Source organism: Artemia franciscana, chromosome 2, assembly GCF_032884065.1.
Source record: "Artemia franciscana chromosome 2, ASM3288406v1, whole genome shotgun sequence".
Taxonomy (NCBI): Eukaryota; Metazoa; Arthropoda; class Branchiopoda; order Anostraca; family Artemiidae; genus Artemia; species Artemia franciscana.
This window is the reverse complement of record NC_088864.1, coordinates 45,107,577-45,127,847: the sequence shown is the minus strand read 5'-3', so window position 1 is coordinate 45,127,847 and position 20,271 is coordinate 45,107,577. Positions and strand designations below refer to the sequence as shown.

At 36.0% G+C, this 20,271-nt stretch overlaps 2 protein-coding genes across 2 annotated transcripts in view; both read right to left on the bottom strand.

Moving 5' to 3' along the window:
• Positions 1–20,271, bottom strand: part of LOC136042589 (uncharacterized) — a 478,776-nt gene that overhangs the window by 124,552 nt on the left and 333,953 nt on the right. The gene's annotated exons all lie outside the window — the stretch shown is intronic.
• The window catches only part of LOC136042517 (uncharacterized), a 33,294-nt gene that overhangs the window by 6,257 nt on the left and 6,766 nt on the right, over positions 1–20,271 (bottom strand). Inside the window, exon 2 of the mRNA XM_065727482.1 lies at positions 6,121–6,820. Within this exon, the coding sequence (XP_065583554.1) occupies positions 6,121–6,688 (568 nt within the window). The 5' untranslated portion in view covers positions 6,689–6,820. The remainder of the gene's footprint in view (positions 1–6,120; positions 6,821–20,271) is intronic.

Here is a 20,271-nt window from a genome sequence, read left to right as displayed (position 1 = left end):
GGGCTGCTTCCTCATCAACGCCCCGCTCTTTACGCTAAAGTTTGACTCTTTCTCTCAACTCTTCTTTTTAAAACCGTAAAAAACTTTAGCGTAAAGAGCGGGGCGTTGATGAGGAAGCAGCCCCTTTCATATACGAAGTAATTTCTGTTCGTTTTAAGTTTTAATGTCGCTCCTTACTTTCAGTTGAAAAAACTTGTTTTTTTTATTTAATTTCTGAACGTTTTTGAATCAATGCATGTTTTGATTTTGGCTCTCCGCAGAGGAATAATTAAAACGAAATTTGCATATTTTTTTTTTTTGGCTAAATGGCTTTCTGATAATTTTGATCGAATGATTTTGAGAAGAAAAGAGCGGGGGAGGAAGCCTAGTTGCCCTCCAATTTTTTTGCTAATTAAAAAGGCAACTAGAACTTTTAATTTTTTACGAATTTTTTTTATTTGTAAAAGATATACGTAACTTATAAATTAACGTATGTAAAGAATTTTTTATTCTCATGTTTTTATAACACATATGAGAGGATTCGCCCCCTCGTCAGTACCTCTCTCTTTACACTAAATCTTAAATTTTGTCCCAATTCATTAAGAATGACCCCTGAATCACAAAAGCCGTAGAATAAATAGTTGACATTACTAAAAATACTTTAGCGTAAAGAGTGAGGTATTAGGAGGAGGTGAGCCCCTCATATGGGTAATAATTTCTGTTCGTTTTAAGTTTTAATGCTGCTCCATACTTCCAGCTGAAAAAAACTTTTTCATATTTATGTTTTCATTGTTTATTTTTTTAAATAATGCTAGTAAATCCTGCGCTCCCTTCATGGAAATTTTCTTCCCCCATGACAAATTCCTCGATGGAAAGTTCCCCCAGTATATCCGCCTCTTCTCAACCCTTCCCCCCAACCAAAAAATCCTCCTGAAAACGCCTGTACACTTTCCAATAACCATTACTATGTGTAAGCACTGGTCAAAGTTTGTAACTTGTAGCCCCTCCCACGGGGACTGTGGAGGAGTAAGTCGTCTCCAAAGACATAGTTATAAGGTTTTTCGACTACGCTGATTAAAACGGTTATCTCAGAATTCTGATCCGTTTACTTTGGGAAAATAATTAGCGTGGGTGGGAGCCTAGGTGCCCTCCAATTTTTTTGGTCACTTAAAAAGGGCACTAGAACTTTTCATTTCCGTTAGAATGAGCCCTCTCGCAACATTCTAGGACAACTGGGTCGATACGATCACCCCTGGGGAAAAGAAAAGAAAAAAAAACAAATAAAGACGCATCCGTGATCTGCCTTCTGGCAAAAAATACAAAATTCCACATTTTTGTAGATAAGAGCTTGAAACTTCTACAGTAGGGTTGTCTGATACGCTGAATCTGATGGTGTAATTTTCGTTAAGATTGTATGACTTTTAGGGGGTGTTTTCCCCTATTTTCTAAAATAACGCAAATTTTCTCAGGCTCGTAACTTTTGATGCGTAAGACTAAACTTGATGAAACTTATATATTTAAAATCAGCATTAAAATGTGATTCTTTTGATGTAGATATTGGTATCAAAATTCCATTTTTTTAGAGTTTTGGTTTCTATTGAGCCGGGTCGCTCCTTACTACAGTTCGTTACCACGAACTGTTTGACAACGTATTACAACAGGTCCACGTACTGATATTGATTTTACATTTATTAATGGTGTAATACTTTCAGATCTTTCTTTCGACATGGTAAAGTGCCAGTATCGTGGGATCATGGACAGCCTCCCCAGACAAATCTAATTGTTTCGGCTTCCAATCTAGAGTTCAATGTGAATGAGATCCCACTGTTAAATCTACCCTTTGATAAATCCTAAAGACCCTTGTATGAGTTGACAATGCAACCCCTATATCGAGATTTACAACTATTCAAAAATGAAATGACCGACTCAATGTTTTCAAAACCTCAGGGTATCATTGTATTACAGTTAGTGGGAACTAAAGATGACCATTGTACGAACGAGCACTGTACAGTTAGAGGGCACTTTTTACTGAGCCATTGACCGGAGAACATTAAGCTAATCTAACGAAGTCAATTTCCAATCAACTGGATAATCATCCCTGGCGACAGTGTTCTACTAGACTTGAAGCTATGAATGGAAATCAAATAATCAATGTGTTTTACTTGGACTCATTTATGTCCAAAAACAAATCCTTTTGAGTATCTTCGGATTCACACGGACAAATTCACAATGTTAACCATATAGTCACCGCCATAGTTAATAGTAGCCCAATGAACATAAAGACTTGAAACTGGCTATATATCGTTTAAACAATGAAATATGTAGAATTTTTCGATCCACTCAGTCTACCTTACACATTCTACACTCCCCATATCAAGACCTATATTGAAAGTAAGGGGAATTGTATTGTTCAAAACTGGAAGAGAATGCAGGATTTGTCCACCAAAAGCCGTGGATTTCATGAACTACTGTATTTTGTTTTCAGATGTCGTGGCTGTACCTACAAAGAATTTCTCAACATTTACGTGTACAACTATGATTTCATAGAAGAAAACACACCTTCCTGTTTGTGTAATGTTGATTTCAATGCTCTAAAAATGAAGTGTGCTAAGAAGAATTGTAAATTAGCTTATAGATCAGTGTTTTGTATATATAAAAAATCTTTTCCGTTTTCCTGAACAGATTATCTTTAAATTTCTGCTGATACATGGAAGTGTTCATCGTCGTCAAGAATAACTAGTAGTGGCAGACCACTTGGATTCACTTAGTGATGAACTTGTAACAAAAATCACATGTCCTATAATTTAAAGCAACTACACTCTTACTGTGTATCTTTGTCTAGTTCATGGTAATTTTTTCATTCATAGTATAGAACCCATGTGTTTCCATTTGAATATTTGACGAAATATTGCACAAAAGATTTTCAATTGAATAATTGTTGTTTGTGACAGTCCAACAAAATCAGTAGACTTAGAGTCATAATGCCCGTTGTCTTCTAAACAATGAAATAGGAGCCATACTCTTTTATTATTCGAACAGTTGAAGCATAGACCGGGTCCTTTCTCATAAAAAAAAAAAGTCTAAATCCACGACGATTCCAGTCCCTTAGAAAACAACTAAAATTAATTGTTGATTTTTTGTCATCATACTAGCACAGGTAATTTCACATTATTATTCACACTTATAGTGACAATTGGGACACAAGAATCCTCTGGTATGAGAGTCACAAACTCTCTCAACACATGAATCACAATCCTTAATTTGAACTGTACATCATATACATAGAATACAATAATTGTATAATCTAAATTTCTCATCATGTTTTTCTACAATAGTGCAATTCTTGCGGAACCCACAGCTAAACGTATCAAAACAGTATTTGTAGAATATTGTTTAACCATTAACTTCCACAGTTCTATTTACATACTAACTAGCGCCTACCAAGGAAAAATATCCTTTTACTCCGAGTGGTCATTATAGGCAATGGCCTATTTGTCCCCTAAAGAGATGTGGGTAGGGCAAAAATTAACGAGTGATATTCAACTAAGATTTCTATTCAGATTGTAAAAAAGTTTCATGATACAGACACATTTTTTTATTTTAAACTGCAAGAGTTACTATATTTCACTCTTTTTCACAAGATCCCCAACTCACTGTTTACATTTTTATTCCAGATTGTGTTCAACCCATCTTATAGCTTAGGTCAACCCATTATATTCACCTTTAATGCAAAATATTATTTTTGCTAGAACTTGAATCTGCCCAATGATATTATATATCCGGCAAACTTTTTATCCCACTTGAATATTAGTTCACTATCCCTGGTAATTTCTGATGCAGCGTCGGAGCCACTTGTATTTATATCACAACAGTCCACTCCATCAACTTTCAATTTTGTAAAACCACTCATTTAAACAATAAAAGTGTGTTTCACTTAAAAGTTCAAAAAAACTATCGTTGTGCAGTTATCTCTCTGGGCTATGATTCTCAGCTAAGAAAATATGCATCTAGTATCCCTGCTTACATATGTTGGGTTAAGGACTCCCACTGGAAGCACTAAATTCATAGAATGCCCGGTTCAGTAAATCAAAAAAGGAGAACTCAAGTCAATCTCATGGACACTGTTGGAGTGGTGTCAGTCGCACAGCCAAAGTAAGCTATCTGCATATTTAGACGATGGGGAGCATTACGATAAAGCATAAATATTCCATTATGTGTAAATTTGAAATAATACGAAACAATGCTGATTTTTTTTTTTAATACTTTCAAGACCAGATGCAAAGTGTGAAAAATAGAAAACTGAAACTCTTACTAAGGGCATGGCCATTGTCGGAGCGCTGCCAAATACAAAGCGAAAGTCAGCCATGCACATATTGAAATAATAGTGAGTTTCACGAGATAGCGTTAGCTGTAATACGAAAATTTTGAAGGAATGCGGAACAATCTGATGAATGAATCACGGTCTATTGATAACATCAATTATGCCATCAAAAGCGACAAGAACTTAGTATTAATGTAGGCAATACTAAGACAATTCATCAATCGAAGATGACAAAGCAATACCGAAGACATCTGCTCAGTGAAAGCTCCTACGAGCCCGATAGGAAACCCTAGGCTACGCTATGAGCTAAAGAGAGAGGTACGGAGAGTTGGTATTTCCCTTCATATACGGAATGATTTCTACTCGAAGCTCTGGATCCCTTATGGAAAATCTTCGCGAGGTTAGATGAAAGACAATACGAATTTTATTTTAAGGATATATCAATTTCGTTCTGTGCTTGGGAGGAAGAAATAACACTATATGAAAAAAGCAAGGCATCAAGGATGTCCTGTTTTTTCCCTGCTGATGAATAAAGAGTAACACTATAAAAAGTAAGGCATCAAGGATGCCCTATTTTTCCCTAGCTGATGGAAAAAGAGTAACGCTATAAAAAAAAGCAAGGCACCGAGGATACCTCTTTTCCTAGCTGATGAAAAAAGAGTAACGTTATAAAAAAAAGCAAGGCATTGAGGATGTCCTATTTTTTCCTAGCTGATGGAAAAAGAGTAACGCTATAAAAAAAAAGCAAGGCATCAAAGATACTTTTTTTCCTAGCTGATGGAAAAAGAGTAAGACTAAAGAAAAAAAACAAGGCATCAAGGATGTTCTGTTTTTTCCTAGCAGATGAAAAAAGAGTAATGTTATAAAAGAAAAGCAAGGCATTACAGATACATAAGACCTTTTTTCCTGCTGATGAAAAAGAGTTGCCAGTTTCAAAACTTATGTAATCAACCCTAATCATTCACTGGCTAACGTGATTTCCTTTTTGTTTACTTGAAGTGTAAGCTTTTTATAATTTTCCTCTTTCTTTATAAACCAAATTTTTGAATTTTTTAAATTTTGAAGTGTAATAGATGAATTATAACAATAATATATTTAAATTGAATTGTTAATGAAAATATGCTGGAAGATTGTTAAAATATAACGGAATGTTTGAATTCAGCAGAAAAATTGCACGAAGGACTCTGTCAAAAACAATTAAAAGATAAGCAATAAACACCAAGATTTTTCTAAAGGAAAAAACCATAGCACTATAAATTCAGGATGGTTGGAAAACTTTCTGAGTTTTCAAAAAGAATAAAAACATTCTGAACAAGAAAAGTTTGTCGGGTTTTAAAATTCAGCGTAAACGGTTGCATTAGAGATATAAATAGGTTTATTCCAAAAATGAGTTTATCGTATTCATTTGAAAGATAAAGAATGCGTTGATTTTCCTTTAGCATTTTGTAAAGTAAAAACAAAACCTGATAATAGTAAAACCACTTAAAAATTAAAAGTAGGATAACTTTTTTTCAAGGAGAAAAAAAAAGAGAAAAAATCAAAGCCAAGTGGACCAAAATTTCAAGATTTCACATAGGTTAAAAAGTACAAAATTAACAGTTTTATTATACCAGAGCTATTTTCAAGCCTTATCCTGGTGCAAAGCTTCTATCCTATTTCCTCTACCTCTTCAAAAATTATACATACGTTCACACAATTGATGAATAAAATTGTATAACCCTGAAAATGCTGTCTTTAAAAATTTGAAGCGCACAAAATGAATGTTTGGTTTCCTTTTTTTTTCCTATTTTACAATAAACGTTTCAATATTATTTACTTACCATTGACTAAAGACGATGTTGTGGCTCCATCAGCAGCATGAGGCCAAAACTGTTTTGAAAAGCTGGAAGTTCCGACAGACGTGCTAAAACAGTCATTTGTTGTATTCTCTGTTTGGATACTAGCTGAATTGTTGAGTTCAAACGAATTCGAGTCCTTATGAAGAACAATAGAAGAGCTGCTAGTTTTAGAAGCTGCTTCTGTCTCAAACGTCGATGGCATTTGCATTTTACCTTCAACAGCAGGTTTATTGCTCATTTTGTCCATTGACAAAGATACTGCTGAACGACCAGTATCCGAGCCAAGATCTAAGCTTTTTCTAGCATTTAAAACAAGGGAGAGCGATTTACATAAAGGTCTGATACCATTAACAGCAGACTCAGTAATTTCATCCTTCTTATATATTGGCCAGAAGCCAGCAGATAATTCCAAGTCTCTTTTCTGTCCCATAAGGTCCAGTAGCTCAACATAGCATTTTTTGGAAAGCTTACAAAGCTCAATAGCTGGTATTGCTTCTAAAATATTGCAAACACTTTCCATAATCTTTATTCTTCGCTTATGTTTTGGCATATTCTCTTCAGGGTTATTTGACAAAGTGATTTTCGGCAATTTGAAATGCGATGCTGCAAACGAATTTGAGGCAGTTATTTCTGCATTTTTTTCAACTTCTTCACTAATTAGTGTTTGAGCACCACTGGATGTCTAGACAAAAAAATATAATAAATAAAAAGTCTCTTATAAGAGAAAGCTGCTTATAAGGGAAAAAAATTGAAAACCAAAATTGGACATTTCTAACAAAAAATCGGTGTATTTTCGTTTTCATGCAAAAACAGACGTTTGTGCATTTGCAGATACCTACTTTCAGATATTGGAACACGACTAAGATATAATAATTATAGAAAGAACAAAAAAAAAATACTGGCTGGTTAAAAAACGGAAATTCGAAAAAAAAACGGAAAAATGTCATACACTGACTTCTATTAATGAGTTATATAAATGTCCTGCATTGTCTGGCATTTCTTTGCGACGCTGGGTCACTCTATGCCTTAAATCTTCAATACACATGTCCATGAAACTAATACGACTACCCATTCCATAAAATAATTATAAGTTAACTATGGGCAACAAGCATAACTGATAGTCCTTTCGCTGAGGGTTGTAAAAGAAGGGGTTGATATCCTCATACACATAATTCATCGACCTTTCAACTATGCCGAACAAAATGGCCATCTCCAAATTTCGATATTATGTATTTGGAGAAATAATGGGCATGAGGGCGGATTGTTTGGCCTATAATCACTTTTGACTCATAAAAACGGCAGTAGAAATTTCATTATCCATTCGAATAAACTCATTTTAAAGTTTTAGCGACAACCCTTTTTATACGAAGTGCTTTGAAAAAATATAAAAGAAACAAAAACCGTTTAGTCCCCTCTCCCATCTTTACTGAGGCAGTGCTACCTATGATTATTATATCATGACAAGTCATGTTATGTGCTACTATGGGGTTTTTACCGCCGTTTAACTAAAACTGTTAGCTAACACTGTTAAAGGATTTCAAACAGTTCGTGGTAACGAACTGTAGTAAGGAGCGACCCGGCTCAATAGTAACCAAAACTCTAAAAAATTGAATTTTGATATCAATAGCTACATCAAAAGAATTGCATTTTAATGCTGATTTTAAATATATAAGTTTCATCAAGTTTAGTCTTACCCATCAAAAGTTACGAGCCTGAGAAAATTTGCCCTATTTAGGAAAATAGGGGGAAATACCCCCTAAAAGTCGTAGGATCTTAGCGAAAATGACACCATCAGATTCAGCGTATCAGAGAACCCTACTGTAGAAGTTTCAAGCTCCTATCTACAAAAATGTGGAATTTTGTATTTTTTGCCAGAAGACAAATCACGGGTGCGTGTTTATTTGTTTGTTTTTTTTTTTGTTTTTTTTTTTTTTTTTTTTTCCCCAGGGGTCATCGTATCGACCAAGTGGTCCTAGAATGTCACAAGAGGGCTCATTCTAACGGAAATGAAAAGTTCTAGTGCCCTTTTTAAGTGACCAAAAAAATTGGAGGGCATCTAGGCCCCCTCCCACACTCATTTTTTTCCCAAAGTCAACGGATCAAAATTTTGAGATAGCCATTTTGTTCAGCATAGTTGAAAACCATAATAACTATGTCTTTGGGGATGACTTACTCCCCAACAATCCCTGGGGGAGGGGCTGCAAGTTACAAACTTTGACCAGTGTTTACATATAGTAATGGTTATTGGGAAGTGTACAGACGTTTTCAGGGGGATTTTATTTTGTTTGGGGGTGGGGCTGAGGAGAGGGGGCTATGTTGGAGGATCTTTCCTTGGAGGAATCTGTCCTGGGGGAAGAAAAATTCAATGAAAAGGGCGCAGGATTCTCTAGCATTACTATAAGAAAACAATGAAAAATAAACATGAAAACGTTTTTTCAAATGAAAGGAAGAACCAGCATTGAAACTTAAAACGAACAGAGATTATTACGCATATGAGGGGTTCTAAAAATACTTTTGCATAAAGAGCGAGGTATTTAGGAGGAGATAATTACCTCGCTCTTTATGCTAAAGTATTTTTAGTAATTTCAACTATTTATTCTACGGCCTTTCTGATTCAGGGGTCATTCTTAAAGAATTGGGACAAAACTTACGATTTAGTGTAAAGAACGAGGTATTAACGAGGGTACAAACCCCCTCATATACATAATAATAATTAAAGAATATAAAAGTTTGTTACGTAAGTTAATTCTAAAGTTACGTATATTTTTTGCTAATAAAAAAATTCGTTAAAATTAAAATTAATAGTTGCCTTTTTATGTAACGGAAAAATTGCATGGCAACTAGGCCTCCTTCCCCATCCCATATTTCTCAAAATCGTATGATCAAAACTAAGAGAAAGCCATTTAGCCAAAAAAGGAATTAATATGCAAATTTCATTTGAATAGTTTACGTGTGGAGAGTCAAAATCAAACATGCATTAATTCAAAAACGTTCAGAAATTACATAAAAAAAACTAGTTTTTTTAACTGAAAGTAAGGAGCGACATTAAAACTTAAAACGAACAGAAATTACTCCGTATATGAAATAGATTGTTCCCTCCGCAATCCCTCGCTCTTTACGCTAAAGTTTGACTCTTTGCCACAATTCTGCTTTTCAAAACAATTAAAAGCTTTAGCGTAAAGAGCGAGGGATTGCGGAGGGAACAATCTATTTCATATACGGAGTAATTTCTGTTCGTTTTAAGTTTTAATGTCGCTCCTTACTTTCAGTTAAAAAAACTAGTTTTTTTTATGTAATCTCTAACAAATCGAATACTTGTTGAAGAATATTGTTGGGGAATTTAACGCGAAATATTCAAAAATAAGCTTGAAGAGCACTTTTTATGCTTACAATATTGATAAAGAATCGAGGACTGCTACTATTTCTTATTTTTCTACTCTCCCCTTTCTAGATTTTGAGACATATCTTTTTTTGCAATCCCAATGAAAAAAAAATCCATTCTTCAATTAAAAAATTGAAAAACAACAAAATTGCCAGCTGAGTACATTATTAAAAATGTTAGTTTGCCTCCCCTCCCCATTTCATTGGCAATGGACACTCTTCTCCTAAATTGAAACTTCCCTTGATTTGCACCTTCAGTCAAGATACATTTTTTATCAATTATATTGATTCCTTAGTTTTTGTATTTCAAAAAGATGTAAATCAAGTGGCTAAAAAGAAATATGGGACGATATACCGACGGCAGCTGCATCTGAGCGACTCGCACCCGCTGGTGCACTAACACCGCACCATCTTCAGCAGGTTCTCCGGTGCTGGTGAAGCATCCGTCATTATGGGAACATACATATTCCGTGACGAAGAGAGTTGCAAACCCCATTCTTCGGGCTTTAGCGAATCGGACGTGTCTTGCCACTTCATTATTTGCAAATAGCACTTGTCACCGGCATCCAAAGTCGGCGGAAGTCGGCTGGTCTGCCTGAAAAAAAGTATTTGCACTTGCAACCCGCATTGTAAATACTCGCACCCAAAAATCCTTTAGGGTCTTCTCATTGCTTTTCCCTTTGTAGATGCGGAGCAAAGCTTTCTCTCCTGCTTCGGTGATCTTCTGGAGGTTGGATCCTGGTGTCATGATGGTCTTGCAAGCATATTTGAAAATCACATTTTTAAGTGAAAAGGAAGCCACTGCTGGTTTCCCTACGCCGTGAAGTCTAGATGTTGTATTGCAGCCAGACATTAGGCGGCAAACGAGTAGATTTTCTGCTGCTTCGGTTCCTAGTTTGTTCTTGATCCTTTTTATGTCATATAATCGTCTGTTATTTCTATGTTTGTATGTCTACATAAAGAAATCACATGCATCAAGCTTGGCATGGCACAGCAGAAGGACTAATAGGTCGGTATCATTCCCAATCAAAGTGGTCAACGAAGTTTCAGCGCAACTGACTGCAGTTTGTAAAACTAACTGCAACTGTTTGTTTTTGTGATTTCTCAGAAATGCCTCCTTACTTTTTACAATCTTCATGCTAGGAGAGAATTCGAAGCGTTGGACACGACAAGCCTTTGGTTCTCTTCAGTTGTTTGCAGTTTTTCGTTGTTGGTGTATCAGTGTAAAAGTCGAAAACTACCGCTGCCTGGCCGAAATGTCTTGTGACATCATCTACATAAGATCCTGCCACCTCCGAGTATATGGATCCAGAAGTCCAAGGGATTTTGTGGACTAGCCATCCACCGTTCAAGACTCTCTGGGAGGTTGGCAATGTCACTGGACCATTGAACCCGTCAATTTTCGTCAGTGCATTTGTTAGAGAGGCTTTGTCGGCTTTCCTCATCACCCCAAAGGAACTAAAGAGCGATGGTGGAAAACTACAGAGCTCGAACGACAGAACCTCGTTCAAGTCAGAGCCACAGGTGCTAGCCACTGCGGCTAGACGTTGGAAGATTAGAGCTGGGTCGACCATTACCCTCTCACCATATCACTACGGATGACTTCTCAGCCATAGTTACAGCTTTCTCCTTTCTCCTGAAAACATATTGGTCAATGTCTTTTGCTTCCATATCCTTCAGAATGGTTTCTCCCACAAATTTGGCATCGTCTGCGTTTACGGATGATGAAGCACAGACACCAGTAACCACGCTCAACAGCTGTGAATCCTGCCTGAAGGGTTCTAGGGGCTCAATGTATCGAACTATCTTTTTGATGTCCACCAGATCTCTAACTCTCCTCAAAGATATCGCTTCTGTGTGATTTTCAACAGTCAACTCCACGAGGCCAGTCAGGTTCTGCATGCGTTCGTTAACGAGAACCAAAGTAGGCATAGCAGATGTCCAAATTGTCCGCTCCCATTCAGTCGTGCCTCTACCTCTCGTCAGACCGCCACTCATACTTCAATCATTCATACTTCTCATTAACGTCTGTTCGATCACCAAATCAGGAGAAAGTGCCACCCAGTAGTTGTCAGTTCTTCGGATGAACAGGTACTCCTGTAATGTTCTGTACTGCTCTGGGTTGTCTTTCCTCAACTGAAACATGGGATGCATGAACATCCAAGTAGACTTCATGCAAAGATTGTGTCCGGAAACAGCAAAGTAAGGAAGCATTTCCAGCAACGACTGTAGATAAAGCTAAAGGTTGCCACTTCGTTCACCTCTCTGTTTCTTTCTCAGGATTCTAAGTAGGTCCAGATACTGAAACCAAAGACGGGCAGCCTTGGACTCGGATAATCGTTCTTTTACACTTTGAACCATTTCGTAGATAGGCGCTGATGCTTTCGATACCTGCGGTTCGTCGATGGTATCTCCTTTAAGGAGCGAATCGTAGGCCTGTTTTATCCTTTTCAAAGGGTTCTGGTAGCATGTCATTGCCAACAAACGCTCTTCTATTTGTTCTGATGATAAAAGGTTCGCATAAAGGGTTACCTCGAACAGACCATGACCTAGCACAGCACGAGAGCCAGCTTAGCCTTGTAACATACTACGCACAGTGTTAGGTCCGTAAACTTGACTTAGGATTTCCAAAAGTCCCGAGTCAGCCATAAGGAAGCCAATGGATCCTAGGAAACTCGTGCGTGTCTGAAATCCACCTAGGACAGCAACAGCATTTCTTAAAGCACTTGTTGCAGGCTCTACATCGACGATACACTTCGCCTTCCAGTAAAGCGGTTGGTCAAACTAGAGTTTTTCCAGCTCGACTAGCGCGCTCGCTAGCATGCATAAATGTAGAATAAACACAGGAGATATCGCTTGGGTTGTGGTCAATCATTGGCAAATAACAACTAATCGACTTTTTCGGATGAGGTAGCTTTCGGTGTATTGACCTTATAAAGGCCGACCAGCTCATGTATGAGCTTTTGAAAATGCCAGAAATGTGCCAGAGCGTTTCCACTTCTCATTCATTGTCATGAGTTTCACTACTGTTTGTCAAGCAAACAAAAGTCCTTGGTTGCGACTTGGGGGGTTTTTGGTAGATGTAGAACGGCACGGTGCCGATTGATTTCATCTCATCTCCACTTACTTCTTTTCTTGGCAGTGCAAGCTCCGGTGCCGGCAACTCAGGTTTAGATACTTCAATAACTCTTATTCAATGGAAGGTATTCAGGCAGGGGGATTTTGAGGGGGATGTTAAATCTGAAAGAATTGTTGTGTGTCCTATGGTCTTTTCGATCAAATTTGTATGGCGAAAAGAGGACATTAAGACGGCGGTAGCTCCCCTTCTTCAAGTTTGAATCTAAAGGGGAAACTAGAAACTTCACTTTTCAATTAAATAAGTCTCCTTAATATTTTATACGGTCATCCCTTCCAAAAAAAATTACATACCCTCGAGGCATAGCTTTTAACACTTGCCCAAGGCTTTGGGGGATTTTAGCACAAAATGCATTAATTAAATGATTAATTTATGTTATTGCGTTATTTCCCTTAACTTTAACATCAAAACTTTAAAAAAAGCTGTTCTCCTAAGAAGTTGAGTAAGAATACATCTAAAGAAAATTAAATAAAAGAAAAACCATTTTCAAATTGAAAATGTGAACAACACTAAAACTTAAGATGAACAGAAATTATTCTGTATATGAGAGGGTTTGCCTTCTCCGAAATCTCTCGCTCTTCACACCAAAGTATTTTGAACATTTAAAAAAGATTTTGTTCTATTTAAAGGGCACTTGCGTTTCATGATGCATTCTTAAGGAATCACAAAAAAAAACTTTAGCGTAAAGCGCAAGGTTTAGAGGAGGGTAAATTCGTAAATTTACTCAAGCTCGTAGCTTTTGTTTGGTAGCATTAGACTTAATGAGTTTTACATATTTTGAATTAGCATAAACATGGGATATATTTTAATATATCTATTATTATCAAAACTCTGTTTTTAGGGTTTCGGTTACTGTTGGACCAACTGATTTCTTACAAACAGTTAGTTACTACAAATTTTTGGATATACTTGAGAGATTACTCTTCGCAAAATATTCCATTTATAACTTAATTAAACAGAATGAAGTATACTTTTAATAATTCCCATGGGAGAATATTTGAAACATTGCGATTGAATGAAAAGGAAATAGAAGACTAAATAAATATACCAGAAGCACCTCTTTAGATCTCCCTAATTGTGATTCTTTAGACAATTTTATTTGTGACATGCAAATTGACGGGATATTCCCATTATAGAATTTTCGGTCCTAAAATGGACCGAAATTTAAAGTTTCCGTTACTGTTGGACCACTTCGCTCCTTACTGACAATTCGTTACTATACAAACTTTGTGATATCCTTGAGAGATTACTCATCAAAAACTATTTCGTTCATTATGTATGAATTGAAAGAGAATAAAGTATGCTTTAAATAATTCTCATGGGAGAATATTTGAAAGTTTGTGATTAAATGAAAAGTGAATAGAAGATTTAATAGATTTACCAGAAGCACCTCTTTAGGTCTTCCTAATTGTGATTTTTCAGACGATTTCATTTGTGACACGGAAGCAAGCGGATCGATTGGATTTTCCCTTGTTTGGATATTGCCAAAGCAAATTTTCAGTCAGCGAAAACTTAGTGTTTTAACTTTACAATAAGCTTTTGCGCTAAGGGCCGTGGGGGTCGTCATCCCCAAAAACAAGATAACTTGATTTTTCATTAATATCCAATAAGATAGCTATCTCAAGATTTTTTAGTATGTGTTTCTAGAAATGATGGGCATCAGGGCTGGTTTCCCTCCAATTATTTTTTACCCATAAAAACAGTACTAGAGCTTTCAATTTCGTATCAAATGAGCCCTTTTTGAATTTTCTACGACAACTCCTTCTATAAAAAGAAATGTGGTCCGAAAAAAATTATACATTGTGCTTATATCGCTTATTTCTCAAGCAGTACAATTGCGCTACCTACGCTATTTCTGATATGGCCCCTAGAAAACCTTTATATTCATACTTTTGTGATTTTATCTTAATGCTCTTAGCCTTACAAGTAGTGACGATAAAGGTTATATTAAAGTAGCATTATTGGTAAATGTGGTTGCAGCAAAATTATTAGTAGTAGCATGCACATATTGCCTCTTAGTCAATTTTTCTTTCCCTTTAAGCATTCTCTGAAAGTCCAAACATAATACACTAATTCCTTTTTGAAATTCACTGTTTAGACAATGTGCAAGCACACAATATCTTTTGATTTATTCCCAATTTCACCTGAATATTTAAACGAAATACAGTGTTTGTAGCAGTTACAGAAGTGGTAGTTGTAATAGTAGAAGTAGCGTGCGAGTTTAGCCTTTTTGATCAATTGATCAGCTCTGTTTGTTCTGGCACCACCGCTGGCACAACTGTTTATTCTGGATACCTTGGGCCTTCCGGCTATTGATCTCTAACGCAGCTCAAGTGCCGCTAGAAAATACTAACATGATCGAGCAATTAAAAGGGCTCTACAATTTCTTCGCGCACTGGTTTTGCGAGCAGTATGTGTGTCCAATTCGTACTATCTTTTCAAGAGCCAAACTTTTGGTCGAGGTTGGCACAATCTGTGTAACCACTAATAACTCTCTAACTATATCTTTGGGAGGTAAACGGGCCCACCTGGGGATAAATTAATGACGGTACTTCTCGAAAACTCGTTTCCTACCCTACCTAGGTTTCGGGAAAAATAATCTCAAACAGGTGGAGAAAATATATCACTTTTACTCTACAAATGTGAAGTCCAACGAAACATGTATCTACATACTCTATAAGAATATTCTTTAGAAATACTCTGATAACAGACTTTGCAGCCTAGAAACGAACTAACTATAACATCATTATGCCAAGAAACCTGGTGTAGACCAGACCCTAAAATGATTTTGACCAATCCGTTAAAGGGGTTTTGTTCAACCTTTAATTAGGGGTTTGGTGCACAATAAACGAGAATATTCTCTTACAAAATTTACATTAAGGAGAAGAGGAGAATCAGGTTCTGCCATATACGTCAATGCCAGTGGATGAGAATAGGATTGGCTGAACTAGATTTTTAATCTCCTCCGTGAAAACACACGAATATGTTAATTGGAAAATGAATTACTCCTAGGCATAGTTTGAAATAATCTTTGGCCCAAAATACAAAGGCCCAAGAAAACGAAAAGATATGGGAGAATCATCTAAAATCGGATTGAATAGTAATTAGTTTCTTCTAGGTTTCATCTCCAGGGATAACCGATTGAAGAATGTTTTTAGACACTAACTGAAGATGAAAATTAGGTATTTAGCTCAAGGAAGAATGTTTACAGGATATAATTGTTGATTTCAATCCAGAATAGCAAATTAGTGTACTAGGCAAAGAATTGGGTGAAAAATGAAGTGACCGGGAGAGAGTATGTCCCAAGGACTCCAGATTAGAGGCAAAATCTTGGTAACAGGCACACAAATGGCCAACCAGTTCTCTGTTGAGCGAACCATCTATCGTCAATAGCTCGCTCTTGGAGAGGACCATCTACCCCCTCCCCCCGCAAAAAAGAGACCAAATCTCCCTAAGAGTTGGTAGGACTAATCCAAAATTCCTCCCCAAGCTTTTCAATCCAACCAGAAATTAAATATCTCCCAACTTTTACATTAACCATTGTAATTCATTATATTCTATTTTATGATATCCTGAAATTTTCCACAATGGGTCATGGACCTCCTTATTTCCCCTAAGATTGTTTTGTAATGCTTTGAAAATTTCATTTAACAATCGAAGGCTGAATTTACAAATCACATTTCTTTTTTGTGTCTCATCTCTTTCTTACTTTCATCATTTTTCCGCGAAATAAGTAATCTTCAATCTGTAATTGGAACATGTTGTCCTTTTTCTTAGATTCCATTGTTCTGTTATAGTCTTGTTTTATTCCTAATAGCTCCTGGATCTCTTCATTCCTCCTAAGCTTTTTTTTCTCGTCATTTTGTATTTCTCCCCAAAAAAAAATTTCCGCCACTGCATACTTAATCTGCAAATTCTGTATCTTTTTAGCATTTATCTTTTCATTTCTGCTTTTGTCAAATGTTCCATTCGCGTAAAAATGAAAATCATTAAATGTGGATTGGCCTCCAGCGTCCACCATCTATGACTGCATTTCTTTATAATAGTTTGGTTTAATATTTCTTTTCTCTCCCTGAGTTTTGCTAACTTTTACTGCAAACATTAAATGATTCGTCAACCTGTAGGAATTGAATTCTCACATTTGGTTTTTCATATTGTGCTAATCTCTCAAGCTTTTCGCCGGTATGCACGCACGATAAATTTATTCTCATTTTTCTCTGGCATATTGAGTACTTAACCTTGATATGTACTTGTTGGTGTCTCAAATTCCTTAGAGGTGTTTCAAAATTTGTTATTTTCTAAGAATTTTCCCAAAAAATCAATTTTGCACGTTTTTTATTTTCATTATTATGTGGCCTAGCCACATCCGAATCCTATCTTACTGAATTATCAAGGTTCGAATTGGAATATAAAGCATTTCATTTTTTGACAGGGTGACTTAGCCAATTATTTTCTTTTATGTGTCGGTCCACCTCTACGCCTATTCTACGAGGTAGTATGTTTTTCCGTCTTAGCATTTAATGTCTGATACTTTTCTTCTTCTTTTTCAGTCGATCCGTATTAGGGCCATCCAATGGCCTACAAGTTGATTGTGATAAAATCTCCTTCTTTAAAATTCCCAAACGTGCTTCTAATAGACCTTTCATGATTTTTCTAAACTCTTTTCAATCTTTCTCTGCTTCTGCCCATCTAGGGAGCTTTCCTGGCTCTTCTATGGCCTCCTCTTTTCAATCTCTAGCTGCTCTTTCTTTATCCCTTTCTTTTCTATCGGCTTTTCTATAAGCTTGTATTTCTTCTTCTATTTTCTCTTTCGCTGCTTTCTGTAAGGTGGAGGAGTGTATCTTTTGTGTTATAGTTTTTTTTCATTTAGTAAAAGATACCTTCCAATAACTTCTAAGTGCAATTTGTTAACATTTGTAGTTACCTCTACGTAAGTTTGTGTCTCATTTTTCCGTACCTTTTCATGCACTTCGTGAGCAATATTTACCTTCCAAGTACAAGGGCAAAGAATTAATTTGATCCCAAATAAGTTGTTCAGCATTGTTGTCTAATGCTCTAACCCATTTATTTTCTTTTATCCGACACAACATTTGAGGATTTCCCGCACGATGTTGTTCAACTCTTCCAAAACTTCCTCATTAGTTTTTTTTAGCAATGGCATCCCTGGCCTTGTTACAAGTGGCCAAGTCCATCAAAAATGCCGCGTTCTATTGATTATCTTTTTTTTCAGAATTCCTTTGTCACTATCTTTCTGACAGATAACTTCGATCCTACGTTGAAATTTATCAATATTCAATATATTTGAGCCAGGGCCTGTATCTGATCTTTCTACTCCATAAATAACCCAGGACCTTACAATGCAAATATATGAACGCTTTCTTTCTTAACTGGCATTGCCTATCTTTAAAAATATAGTCGAATTTTCAATTAATACGAACATGCGCACGATATTATTCAGCAATATTGCGAAATCAATTAATAGGCCACTTTTAGCAAACTTTGCAATTGTCAAAAAGGAAAAATGATAATTTGCAATAACAACTTCAATTTATCAGCAACAAGTAGTGATTCCAAATATATCAAGTTACTTTACTTCCAGTAGTCTCGTGAAGAATTGTTTCATCTCAATTAGCAGCTGTGTCTTACAAACTAAGCAGTTGCTTGTTATAATAATCTGTAAGACATTATTTCACTCTAGCTCGGCTACACACAAGAAAGTTGAAATGAGAGCATCTTGCTTAGCAATACTCTATAAAAATACACAATAAAAATATGGCTGGATAGTATTGATAAAGGTAAAAATATAAAAATAACAATTTTTAACTCTACAATCATGATTGGTCAGACATAGAAAAATGTAAGTTCTTCCCCCTGTATAGATTCTTAAGAAAATGTGGGTGGATATGGAAACAGAAAACACACGAGTCGTCAGACACAGGTGATCACAGTCAAAAGGTTTAACAGAATTCAACCGCCTAGACACAGAGCAGTGACTTCTACCAAACTATGGTGAGTTAACCTTTGAGGATTATGTTCATATAGATAATGAAATCGCTGGCCATCATGCTTCAACATGTTCTGATTTACTGACTTATCAAGTTAAAGACAAGGAAGATAAAGAAGAGGAGCAACATGCTCAAGTCACATTAAGTAATACAAGATTATCCATTGAAACCCCAGGTTCCTATGCTCTTAGGAAAAAAAACAAGTTGTAATTTCTTTATAGCTCCCAACACCATCAAAAATGAACGGGACAATGTAATATTGAAGTCACCCAACCCCCCAAAAAAATACAGACAATTTTCCAAAATAATTCTTTTTTTTTCACATGGTTTTTAACCTATTCCCTGTGCATTTGTGATTACAAAGTTATATATAAGAATTAATATGTGTTTGGACACATATGTGTTAGGTATTTCCAATTCAGTACTTGCTTATTTTAAATTCTTCTTTGTTCCTTCTTTATTGTTTCAACTCTTGTTATTTTGAGCATCTTGGTAATTTGAACTTTTCCTCTGGTCCTTTGAATTATAAATTATTGATCACATTTGCAGTCACAAGTAGTTGCAGACACAGTAAGCATCTGCTATCATATTCACAACTAATTCAAGTCTTGGGTGCAAGTAGTCAAAGTCACAATTAGTTGTATTTTCAGTTGCAAATTGTTGCAGCAACGCACAGTCACATTCATGAGCAATAGCATTTGTAAGTAGCTGCAGCCACAGCTGCAAGTAGTCACAGTTGCAAATAGTCACAGCCTTAGCTGTAACTAGCTGCACTTGTAAGAAATTATCATGAAAGTCACAAAGAAGTATGAGTTGCAAGTATTTGCAGTTGCAGCCACAAGATATCACACTTGCAATTAGTTGCAGTCACGAGTTTTCAAGTTCACAAAAATTGTAGTAGCAGTAGTAGTACTAACTAGGAATTGTAATAATCAAAGAACGTATGCAGTGTCTTTTGATCAATTAAACATGTCACTCAACATACCCTGAAAGTGTCATCTTAATTCTCTTAGACCTTCCCAAGATATTGCTGAAATAACTGTTTGACATCCTGCATTCAGAAAATGCTTTGATTTAGCTCAGCACTTTCCAAAAATTTCACCCTTAAAATCGTAGTCTTAAAATAAACATAGTGCATTTTGGTTGATTCAATTTCCCCCTTTACTTTCCATGAATCCATAAAAATAATACCCTAATCTAAGCCATCCTGGAGATATTGTAGAATCACTCTTTCGAAATTCTGCATAAACAATGTGTTTTAAAATTAAGTTCAACATCCTCTTCAACATTCCCTGATGCCCTTAGTCTTTTGGGACAACAAGGATCAAACATGCACTGTTTCCTTATAAAAATCCTAATTGTAAAATTAGGTTAAACAGGCCTTCTCTGAAGGTTCTCAAATAATTCTTTCCATAAGAAATGTATAAGCAAAAAAAAAATACAAAAATCCACTTTGCTCTTTAATTAGGGTGCACTGTTATTGGTACCTATGATCCATCATATTCATAATAAATACAGTGTAATGTTTACTTCTATTCTTACTCAAGCACTGATAAAAATCAAACTTTTCACTTGTAATTACAAGTGGATTTGCATTTGTAAATTTAGATA